Consider the following 11,212-nt stretch of genomic DNA (forward strand, 5'->3'; position numbering starts at 1 on the left):
ATACCTCTGCAGCCAACGTAACGTAACGTAACCAACGTAACCAAATCAAAATACTGACATATTTTGGACCCGTCAAAATTTCTAAAACAATTATTTCTCTACTGTAATTATTTTTTTCAGGAAAATATGGACTTTAATTCTTCACCTTTCTAGACGTTCTATGGATGTATTATTTTTTTTAAATATTGGTTTTGATGAAACAGCTATACATATGACCTTTAAATAGCTCCAAAAAATCACTAAAAACACTGGATCCTACATTTCCCATAATGCATCTTAAAACACCTCCTTGTCCGACTGCCTCTGCCTTGTGAAATTCCACTTTTTATAAATGCTGCACACCCAGAGAAGGTCGTGTGACGTGTCGATCATGTGGCTCGCAGTGTGAACACACCTTAAACTAACTCACCTGCTTCCTACGACAAACACACCTGTACACTCTGATCAGTAGCTACTAAGCTAACGTAGAGTCGTCAGTTTACTTTGTTTCCTTTGAAATTTTCTACGGTAGTTTTTTTTTTCTTTGACAGAAACTGAGGGAATTAACAGTTTTGTTTCACCTCCTCATCTCCAGCTAGTCTCCCACCTCTAATCTTAATTCATCTGATGCCATGACTGGTTTGATTGGTCACATAACTGATCAACTCGTAGTGTCAAATCAATAGTGATGTAAATTTACACTGTTTCCTGTCCTAGTTTAATGTGGATGATGATAGTGCTAATGTCATGACATGGGTTACTGTTAGTGTCAGTGGCACATTGATGTCTTCTTACATATAATTTAAAAAGCTTTTAATAATGTGATTGTGTTTGTGTTTCAGCAAGGGGCGAGCAACGCTGAGAAATTTGACTATGTGAGTATTATATCAATCAATCAATCAATCAATTTTATTTATAAAGCCCAATATCACAAATCACAATTTGCCTCACAGGGCTTTACAGCATACAACATCCCTCTGTCCTTATGACCCTCACAGCGAATAAGGAAAAACTCCCCAAAAAAAACCTATAACGGGATAGGATGTTTTTATTTGTGGTTAAAGACGTGTGTACAAACTGAAGTAAATGTCTGATTTATAAAATGTCAGAGGAAAAAAAAAATCTGACACAATTCCCAAAGAACATTTTTACATATTTTAATCTAATTTATTTTTTGTATTTTTTTTAAATAAATTGTGAATTACATGTATTTACAAATAAATATTAATAAAGATATTTTTTCTAAACATTTACAGCTTTTTAACAGATATTTTATAATTCAGTTTTTTTTTGTAAATTGTGGAATTTGTGTATTTATTTGCAAAATATTTCTGTGGGTTTAAAAATTAAAATAAAAATATTTAATTTTTAACCCACAAAATATTTTGCAAATAAATACACAAATGTAAAAAAAATAAAAAAAATAATTCATTGTGCGTAAAATACCGATCTGCAAGTGTAAAATTGAGATTCACAATTAATTAAAATGTGTAATTAAATTAAAATGTGTGTATTTATTTGCAACAAAATAAAATATTTTGTGGGTTTAAAAACTTAAAGATTTTTTTAACCCACAGGAATATTTTGCAAATACAACAGACCTCCAAATACACAAATTCCACATTTTATTATATATTTTTTTAAATTTGTGGACTTTGTATATTTGATCTGATTGAAAAATAATTTAGTGGGTTTAAAAGTATTTTTTTGTTTTTGTGGAAGGTGTTTTAAATTTACAGATTTGAAATTAGCTATAGACACCAAACCTGTTTTTTGTACCAGGCTGTGAACATGTTTATTTCATTTTAACATGGGAGTCGATGGGGATTGACTCACTCTTGGAGCCACCCCCAAGTGGACATTAGAGGAACTGCAGTTTGTGGCACACAAACTGTGCTGTCACAGAGCTGATGTAAATGAGATTTATTATTCAGTGTAAATGTGCTGCTCTGCTCTGCAGGTCATGAACTTCATGAACAAACTGGCAGGAAACGAGTATGTGGGCTTCAGCAACGCCACGTGAGTACGACACAGAAGCACACATCACACTCCTCGACGTCTCACTGATTTATTATCCACGCTGAACGTTGAAACAAATGATAAAAGACGTCCTGGAGGCGAGAGCGCAGAGGAAACAGCTCCGTCAGGACCTTTGCAGTTTTATATAAGCTGAGCTGAGTCATGCTGCCTCAGAAACAAACGTCCTCTCTGTGTGTGTGTGTGTGTGTGTGTGTGTCCGTGTCCCAGTTTCCAGTCAGAGCGAGAGTCTGGAGACAGAAACTTTGCCATCGGCTACTACCTGAAGGAGAAGAAGGTGAGGTCAAAGGTCACCTGCAGCTCAGAGCCATGTCTTCTCTCTGAGCGCACACGGGTCACAGAATTCACTCTTACTGCAACGTGAATCTTTAATGTTTTACATTTTAAATTCTTCTTCCTGTTGCCGTGTACAGACTATATAATGTAATGTCGACATGGTTTGTGAGTTCGCAGCAGGTGCGTTTTCTGATGTGTTGACAGTGTCGTTTCTCTTGCAGTGTTTTCCAGAGGGGACGGACATGACCTCCATCCTTGACTTCTACTTCCAGGTAAATGGAGCTCAAGCAAAACAAAGTAAAAGTACTTGGAGAACTTTTATAGCAGCTATTTCACCTGACGTGAATCCCTTTAATAGGCACGTCACGCAGTTGAGGAAGTTGGTTTGCAGCCGGGATTTTATTTCAGTGATGCAGTTGGTGAGGGTAGAGTGAGTGGCGGGAGGGATGGCTTTGGTGGAGATGTACAGCTGAATGTCGTTGGCGAAGAAGTGTAGCTGAAGTCCATGACGGCGGATTATGTGACCGAGGGGGGAGAATGTAGAGGATGAAGAGGAGGGGGCCGAGGACTGAACCTTGGAGGACGCCTTGGCAGAAGGGAGCAGTGGGGAATTTGTTAATGCTGATGAACTGGTGTCTGTCGGAGAGGTAGGATGTGAGCCAGGACAGAGCAGGAGGTGATGTTAAGAGTGGTCTCAAGGCGGGAGAGAAGGATGGAGTGGTTGATGGTGTCGAATGCTGCACTCCGGTCAAGTAGAGTGAGTACGATGAGTTTACCGATGACATGTTCTGTAGGAATTATCATTTATCTGGGATTTAATTAGCTGATTTTTAACTAAAACATAACTGCTAATATCTGGTCTCCTCCACCAGCTGTGCTCCATCGAGGTCACCTGCGAGAGCGCCAGCGTCATGGCGGCGACCCTGGCCAACGGCGGCTTCTGTCCGATCACAGGAGAGCGCGTGCTGAGCCCAGAGTCTGTGCGAAACACTCTGAGTCTGATGCATTCCTGCGGCATGTACGACTTCTCCGGACAGTTTGCTTTCCACGTCAGTACCTCGTCCATCACATGACACTTAGACTGCTCCTCCTGAATCGTGAGCATGTTTCCAACACATCCTCCTTCTTCTTCTTCTTCCTCTTCTTCTGCTGTCTCAGGTCGGTCTGCCGGCTAAATCTGGGGTCGCCGGGGGGATTCTGCTGGTTGTTCCAAACGTGATGGGCGTCATGTGTTGGTCTCCTCCGCTCGACAAGCTGGGGAACAGCGTCAGAGGCATCCAGTTCTGCACGGTAACCTGCGCCTTTACTTTATACATGTTTGTTCTCAGTGTTTTATATCTACGCAGGGACTGAGTCCTCTACTACAGAGATCACCATGTTGCACCGCCATGTTTCTACAGTAGCCCAGAACGGACAAACCAAACACTGACTCTAGATAGGGACATTTGTGTTTACGTGTTTTCCTTTCACACGTATTTAAACCTTTGAACGTCGAGCTGATTGGTGCGATTTCTTTCAGAAACATGGCGGGAAAAGGCAGCGAGCAAATGTCCTATAAATAATATAAAATTAATAGATTTAGAAAATTATTTTTAAAAGCTAGGGGGAAAAATATAGTCATAATTATCATTACTATATATTTAAAATTAAGTTAAAGTTAAAGTTAAAGTTTCCTGCTAATTTTTTGGGAAAACATGTCGTTTTATGTATAATCACAAACAGCATTAAAAGCTGATGTAAGTTTAGGTCAACATGATTTATGTATTAATATAAATAATATTCTTATAAAAAGAGAAGGAAAAAAGTCACCAAAGAATTCCTAATTTGATTTTTGTTTAAAAAATTCATAAAAGTTTGACGAGAAGCTTCTCAAAAAAATAAAATTACAGGTAAAAAAAACCCAGTGTGTGTCATTTTAAATGTTTTTAACTCTCTTTCAGGACCTGGTTTCTCTCTTTAACTTCCACAACTACGACAACCTGCGACACTTTGCTAAGAAGCTGGATCCTCGCAGGGAGGGCGGAGACCAGAGGGTGAGTCCCTGCAGCTGTTCTTCCTCTCAGCATCTTTAGCCCTTGAGGGTCTTGGGCTATTTTGGCCATTTTGTATACTTTTGATTTTTGCCTTTATATACCACATAAAAAAATGTTTGTCATGCCAATGTTTGATATCTTTTTTTTCAGCACAACCTTAGCTATATGACCAGAAAATTATTTTTCCACTCTGACATACTATATTAACATACAAGACCCAAAAACACTCAAAAACACAAAATCGGATTTGAAAAATAAATCAATTTCTTTACTAGACAACATTCAAACATGCTCAATGACAAACTTCAAAGGTTCAACATAAGTTGTAAATATGTACATACAAAAGTATAACTGAGATAAAATGAAGCTATATACAACTATTTACAACAAAAACCAGGTGAAGACAGACGTTTTTTTTTTCATTTTGGCCATGCCTCTCTTCAAAACAGTTTATGTACACGATTAGACAGAGAACTATATAACATTCACAGACTGTGAGGGGTCCCTAAATAGTGCAAAAGTAACATATAAATGTCAAATTGAGATAAAATCGAACTATATACAACAACAATAACAATAACAATAACTACTTACAACAAGGCGTTTGTTGTTGTTTTTTTAACATGTGCCACTCCTCAAAACAGTTCCTGTCAACAATGACACAGAGGGGCACATCACAGGACTTGCATCGCCATGGCGTCAGGTTCCTCTTTTTGTCCACCTGCTGGCAGCGTTGGCATGCCCTGCGGCCTTGAGTGGCTTTCTGGCTGGCATCAGTGGCAGTGGCGATGGCAACAGGAACATGCTGACTGCTCCTGTTGTTTGGAGTCCCCGTCTTGTCCACTCCACACAGCTCGGACACCAGCTGGGTGAGAAAGTTCTTGTGAGTCATGGGCTGCACCTGTTGTTTCCTGCTCATCTCACAATGCACGATGTATGCATTTGTTGCTGCAATGTCCACAAAGTGCAAAAAGAGCGTCTGGTACCAGCGAGCAGTTTTGCGGTGGGTGGAGTAATACTGGATCAGCTGGTCGGAAAGATCAACCCCACCCATGCACTTGTTGTAGGCCATGACAGGGGTGGGGCAGGGAATCTCCTTCACTGCCCAGCGTCCATCTTCATCCTTTGCTCTCCTCTGGACCACCTCACCAGAAAATGCTGGATGGATTGTGGAGCACACAGACACCTCCCGTGCGTCCATCCACTTCACAAACAGCAGGGGGCCCTCCCTGATCCACCTCACAGCACCTCTCTCAGACTTTGGGGTGAGGGCATTTCCTCTTCCACGGGGACACCCTTTCCTGTTGTCCCTGTAGGTACCGCAAGCACCATACTTCATGCTGGCCAAGTCGAGGAACAGCTTGGGACTGGTGTAGAAGTTGTCCATATAAATATGGTATCCCGTCCCAAGATATGACGGCTGAATGAGGTCCATCACAGCATCATATGACAGTCCATGCACACTGGCCGAGCTAGACTTCCCACTGTACACACTGAAGTTGACAGTGTAGCCACTGCTTGACTCAGCCAACACAAAGAGCTTGATCCCCCATTTTGTTGGCTTGTCCTTCATGTACTGGGTCATGCCAGTTTTTGCCTTGGTTGCCACCATTCGCTCGTCGACAGCCAATTCCTTCCTTGGGTGGTAATGAGCCTGGCACGCAGTGCGGATCTCATCCATGAGGGGTTTTGCCCTGAAGAGCTTGTCATGGTCAGGTGTTCCCTTCTTTCTGTCATTTATCACATTCTCCTCTGGATCGCTGGGGTGGATGTTCCACATCAGGGACCTGAACCGGTCTCTTGTCATGACCATGGCTGGAAACGGCACAGACAGGATGTGGTTTTGTTTCCAGTAGTCCTGGAGACATGGCAGTGACACCAATGCCATGTACATGAGAAGGCCAACGAATTTATAGAGCTCGTCAACCTCGACGTCAGCCCAGTTGTACTTCTTCCCCATTTCCTGCTGTATTGCTGCACATTTGTTGGTGTTCTTGCAGAGTGTCCTCACGGTGGCAGTGGAGAAGAACAGCTGAAACAGATCTTTCGGTGTGTATACCGAGCGCATGTCCACCTGGGCTCCTGGTGGTCTGTGGGGCATGAACCTGCTGACTCGTGGAGCAGTATCAGGTTCACTCTCTGTTCTCCAGGCCGCATGGCTGTGGTGTGGCTGGGGTGACCGGTCACATGGAGATCTAGACCGGCATCTTTTCTCCCTCCCACGCTGACGCCCCCTGCCTCTGCCTCTGCCTCTGCCTCTTGCTGGGGCTGTAGATGTCCCAGGCTGCTCATCATCTCTGTATATGCACATGACAATAACACAATGTAAAAAGTTGAGTTCAGTTCAATTTGCACAATTTAAATTCTTGGGGAGGCCCTGTAGAAAACCCTGTAGGTTTATGTGAGACTGCCACAAAAACACAGGCACCTCAATATCTGCTGCATGTTTTGCTACTACCACTAAAATATATTTTACCGCGAGGTGTGTGTGTGTGTGTCACAAAATCACACAGCACACGTTTACAAAGAGAGTAATAAGAAAAACAAACGCAATAAATGTTCATAAGAAGTTTGACTCACCTCTTGTCGTCCGTCACAAAGGACGGATCCTCAACTTCATCGTCACACTCACTCTCCGACTCCGACGGTGAAACGCAGGTTTCGCCCTCCTGCTCCTCCACTTCGATAAACAAGTCCACGGCTTGTCTTACATTCAATGTCCGCAACATCCTCTGCTCCTCACGAATAAACTCTAAATCCTAAAACAACTCCAAATCCTCCAAAAAACACTCTCAAACTATCGCTCACTACTCTGTCGCCTGCCTCTCTCATCCGCCTCTTCTTCTTTGGTTTCGGCAGACTAGGCGCATCTAAGGCGTACTGCTGCCCTCTGCTGTTTCCATGCGATTTCTTCTAGTGTTTAATCATATTCTGTTGTATATTCCAATGTAATGTAGATACTGAAGCAGCTTCTTCATCTTGTTCCAGTCTTCCATATTCAGCAGTGTGTTCATGTTAAACACAGTCTCTCCAGCTGCTCCCAGTTCTCTGAAAAGTATTTCTTGCACTGTAAAATAACATGTGTCACAGTCTCTGGCTCTCCACACTCACATTGTCCGTCCGGGTGCTTCCCAATCAGGGCCAGCCCACTCCTAAGACCACAGTGACCAAGTCTTATTCTGGTGATAACTACAGCGTCTCTCCTGCTGCAACCAAAGCAATTATTGCTTTTCCCTATGTTGCTTTGTATATTATAAAATACCCTGCCTTTGCTTTCCTTATCCCATGAGTTCTGCCACATTTCCTTTGCTGCCTGGTTTACTACAGATGAGTATTCTGGTTGTCCAATGCTTCCTCATTTCCCTGTATGCCCACATGTGCTGGTACCCAGATGAACCCCACCTCACACCCCATTTTGTTAATTCTACACAATATTAGGCACATTCCTGTTATTAAGTCAGGTCTGGACTTGGAACGTGCCTCTTTTATAGTCTGTATAGTTGCTGCTGAATCACTGCATATGACTGTACAACTTGGTTTATTGTCCTCCACCCACTGAAGAGCCTTCAAAACTGCCACCATCTCTGCTGTGTGTACTGACGTGTGATCTGATATCCTATAGCCTTTTCTTGCTTCTAACTGGGGGATTGCTATGCCAATTGCCACCCTCCCGCTTTCTGGTTCTTTTGACCCATCTGTATATATCTGTGAATGTGACCTCCATTTTTGCTGCAAGTGCTGTATATATCTGTGAATGTGACCTCCATTTTTGCTGCAAGTGCTTTTGAATTTTATTAACGATGTTTTCGTCCTTTTCCCTCTTCTTACTACTTAAAAATCTCATATCAATCTCAGGTTCTGTAAAAAGCCATGGTGGAACAGTTGACCAGCAGACTGGGGGAGATACTTTCTTCTCCAGAATGCCTATTTTTCCTGCATTATCTTTTAGCTTGACTCCAAAATTAACTTTAATTCTTCTTTTCCTCCCCCCAAATTCCCAATGTTGGTCTAGCAGTGCCCTTTTGTTTTCATCAAATATTTGAGCCCAAGCTTAACCCTCCTTATTCCCAATGGCATTTCTCCCATTTCCACCAATAAAGCTGAAACTGGGGTAGTTCGAAATGCTCCGCTACATATTCTTAAGGCTTTTGCTTGCACAATATCCAGTGCTTTCAACCTTTATCTGGCATTTTCTTTTTATATCCAAACACCATGAACTTTGTTTTGTCTATAGAGATTTTAAATCCCCATTTTTTAGTCCAATCAACCACTTTATCCAGGCTTTCTTGCATTTTATTGAAGATATGACTGAGATTCCTTCCTCGCTTATAATGACAAACCTAGATCCTTGCTCACTGTACTAAATATGCCATTGATTAAAATGTTAAAGAGCACAGGGCTGATCACACGTCCCTGGGGGGTGCCATTCTCCACTTCCACCTCTTCAGATAACACACCACCAGCTTTGACCTGTATTGTCCTGTTGCATAAAAAATCCTTAATCCAATTAAAAAGTCTTCCTCTTACACCTACATCATGTAAAGTGATTAATAGTCCTTCTCTCCATAACATATCATGTCAATGAACACTGCTACAACTGCTTCTTTGTTTGCTATTGCTCTCTTTATATCTAAATCCAAGTTCATGACTGAGTCCATTGTTGAACGACCCTTCCTAAACCCATTCTGGCAACATCCTCTACTCCTCACGAATAAACTCTAAATCCTAAAACAACTCCAAATCTTCCAAAAAACTCTCTCAAACTATCACTCACTACTCTATCGCATGCCTCTCTCATCCGCCACACTGCTCAGTTGGCCCCACGTCCCAAGAATGTGCAGCCTGTAGAGCAGAGTCAGCAGATTCAGACATTTTGATCCGTTTCGTAATATAACAAAAAACGACGAAAATATTCAAATAAATGCAACGCCTGCTCCAACACACCGTGCACACTTTGTGCATGCGTAAACATTATTTTTATTTCAACTTTAAACTATCATATTTCCGTTTTTACTTGGTGTATCAACATAAAACAAAAACTGTCATGGAGTTTCAAGTCCGCACTTTCCAGAGAAGTTGACGGTAGCGCTCTACGGGGTTTCGTTTTCGTGCAGTGACGTCATAAACTAGTCACGTGATTTGATCACGCCGGCGTGATCATGGACCGCAGACTTCCTGCTTTTCCTCCTGCAGCTCATAAACCCTGTGACATCATCACATTCACACACTGCACTCTAATGTTCCTCTCATTTATTTATCAGTGTGAAACGTCACGGTGTAACAGTGCGTGCGTCACATCCTGTCGCTCTGTGTTCTCTGGATGCTGCGTGACCTTGTGTCTGCTCACATTTTGGCCCACAGTGCCACCCGGTGGACGATCACTGTAACCTCACCTCATTGTGCAACTTCAATGTGCTTGTTGTGTTTCAGGTGAAATCTGTGATCAACCTGCTGTTTGCTGCGTACACCGGAGACGTCTCAGCCCTGAGGAGGTGACTCTTTGCTCCACATCCACACTGACGTCTTTCTGTAGTCGTCTGATCGGTGGACGGTTTCATGAGTCGTGTTTTGTGTGCTCTTTGTCCAGGTTTGCGTTGTCCTCCATGGACATGGAGCAGAGAGACTACGACTCCAGGACGGCCCTGCATGTGGCGGCTGCTGAAGGTAAAACTCTGAGGAGGTGACGTCGTTAAGGTATTGATTGTCTTTCTCATTATTGTGGAGCTGACAGGTGTGTGTGTGTGTTTCAGGGCACGCTGAGGTGGTCCGCTTCCTGCTGGAGGCCTGTAAAGTCAACCCAGTTCCCAGAGACAGGTGAGCATCAGAAAACTTCATCTAAACATTAAAAAAAGCGACTTGATGAAATAACTGATCAATGAAACTAAGCTTTGGTAGTTGATCGATCAGGCACATTAAATGTCTGATGTTGCATTAGACCTCCGACACCGCTCTGACCCTCCTCTGTTCACTGCAGGTGGGGGAACACACCGATGGATGAAGCTGTCCACTTCGGTCACCACGACGTGGTGACCATCCTCCGCGATTACCACACCCAGTACAGCCCTCAGGAAAACGTGGACAACAAGCAGAACGCAGAGAAGAACCTGGACGGTCTGCTCTGAAGGAAACGAGCTGAAGAAGAGAGGCTGGACGGTTGTGAGAAAACGTCTTAAATGTGGATCAGAGAGGAAAACAGTTCAAACTGTACAGTGGAAACAATCCCTTAACTTAAACCGTACACGCAGGGCAGCCGCCACCCCACCTCATGCCGGTAGATGTCGTTGGTTTTTTGTATATTAATGTACTTTTTATTTCAGTTCTCCTTCTGTATCTCGTCATCAGCTCTGTAGCTTTGTAGGAAGCAACCAGCCGCCACGTTGAATGCTGGGTAAATTCAGCTGTGGCTGGTAGGTCAACGGACTCCATGACAACAGGAAGTAGCAGGCGTTTGGTACCCTGGGTTTGTCACTTCATCATCACAGCGTGGTGGAATGTATCTTCCCCCAAACACGTCAGTGTGTGTGTGATAGTTATTTATCTATTGAAGATAAAGTGTACAGTCATGAAAGTGTACAGTCATGTAGTGTGTGTGTGTGTGCGTGTGTGTGTGTGTGCGCGCGTGTGTGTGTGAGTCGAGGATACATTAGTGTAAATATATACAGGTGTATAGTTGTCTTTCTGTAGTCGATGAGGACGTAGATTTCACTCTGGAAACTGTCAGTATTTCAATTTAAACACGACATTTAGATGAATTTAAAACATTAAATACGAGTTAAAGTTTTTTTGTTTTGCTTTTAAATGACTGTTTTTGTTGTCACCTCCCAAAAACTGTTTTTTTTTTGTTTTTGTTTTTTACAGTTTAACTGTATTATTTGATTTTATTTTTT

General features: G+C 42.6%; 2 protein-coding genes across 4 annotated transcripts in view; one reads left to right on the plus strand and one right to left on the minus strand.

Annotated features, from left to right (window-relative positions):
* Positions 1-10,891, plus strand: part of LOC126402317 (glutaminase kidney isoform, mitochondrial-like) — a 33,159-nt gene extending 22,268 nt beyond the window's left edge. For both annotated transcript variants that reach the window (XM_050064206.1, XM_050064207.1), the window contains exons 8-18: positions 822-854; positions 1,940-1,998; positions 2,227-2,293; positions 2,514-2,564; positions 3,165-3,341; positions 3,451-3,582; positions 4,233-4,325; positions 9,756-9,817; positions 9,913-9,989; positions 10,076-10,139; positions 10,300-10,891. In XM_050064206.1, the coding sequence (XP_049920163.1) occupies positions 822-854; positions 1,940-1,998; positions 2,227-2,293; positions 2,514-2,564; positions 3,165-3,341; positions 3,451-3,582; positions 4,233-4,325; positions 9,756-9,817; positions 9,913-9,989; positions 10,076-10,139; positions 10,300-10,447 (963 nt within the window). In that variant the 3' untranslated portion in view covers positions 10,448-10,891. The remainder of the gene's footprint in view (positions 1-821; positions 855-1,939; positions 1,999-2,226; positions 2,294-2,513; positions 2,565-3,164; positions 3,342-3,450; positions 3,583-4,232; positions 4,326-9,755; positions 9,818-9,912; positions 9,990-10,075; positions 10,140-10,299) is intronic.
* LOC126402318 (piggyBac transposable element-derived protein 4-like) lies at positions 4,400-9,732 on the minus strand. Of its 2 annotated transcripts, XM_050064209.1 has the most exons (4): positions 8,087-9,732; positions 6,906-8,043; positions 6,571-6,622; positions 4,400-6,525 (listed from the first exon to the last, which is right to left on the minus strand). In XM_050064209.1, exons 2-4 carry the CDS (start codon positions 7,052-7,054, stop codon positions 4,912-4,914), a joined length of 1,815 nt encoding a protein of 604 aa, XP_049920166.1. In that variant the 5' UTR covers positions 7,055-8,043; positions 8,087-9,732; the 3' UTR covers positions 4,400-4,911. The 2 variants fall into 2 exon arrangements, with proteins under 2 accessions (XP_049920166.1, XP_049920165.1); XM_050064208.1 differs by having other exon boundaries at positions 4,401-6,622.
* Positions 10,892-11,212: the final 321 nt, after the last annotated feature.

This window comes from Epinephelus moara, chromosome 16 (genome assembly GCF_006386435.1).
Source record: "Epinephelus moara isolate mb chromosome 16, YSFRI_EMoa_1.0, whole genome shotgun sequence".
Taxonomy (NCBI): domain Eukaryota; kingdom Metazoa; phylum Chordata; class Actinopteri; order Perciformes; family Serranidae; genus Epinephelus; species Epinephelus moara.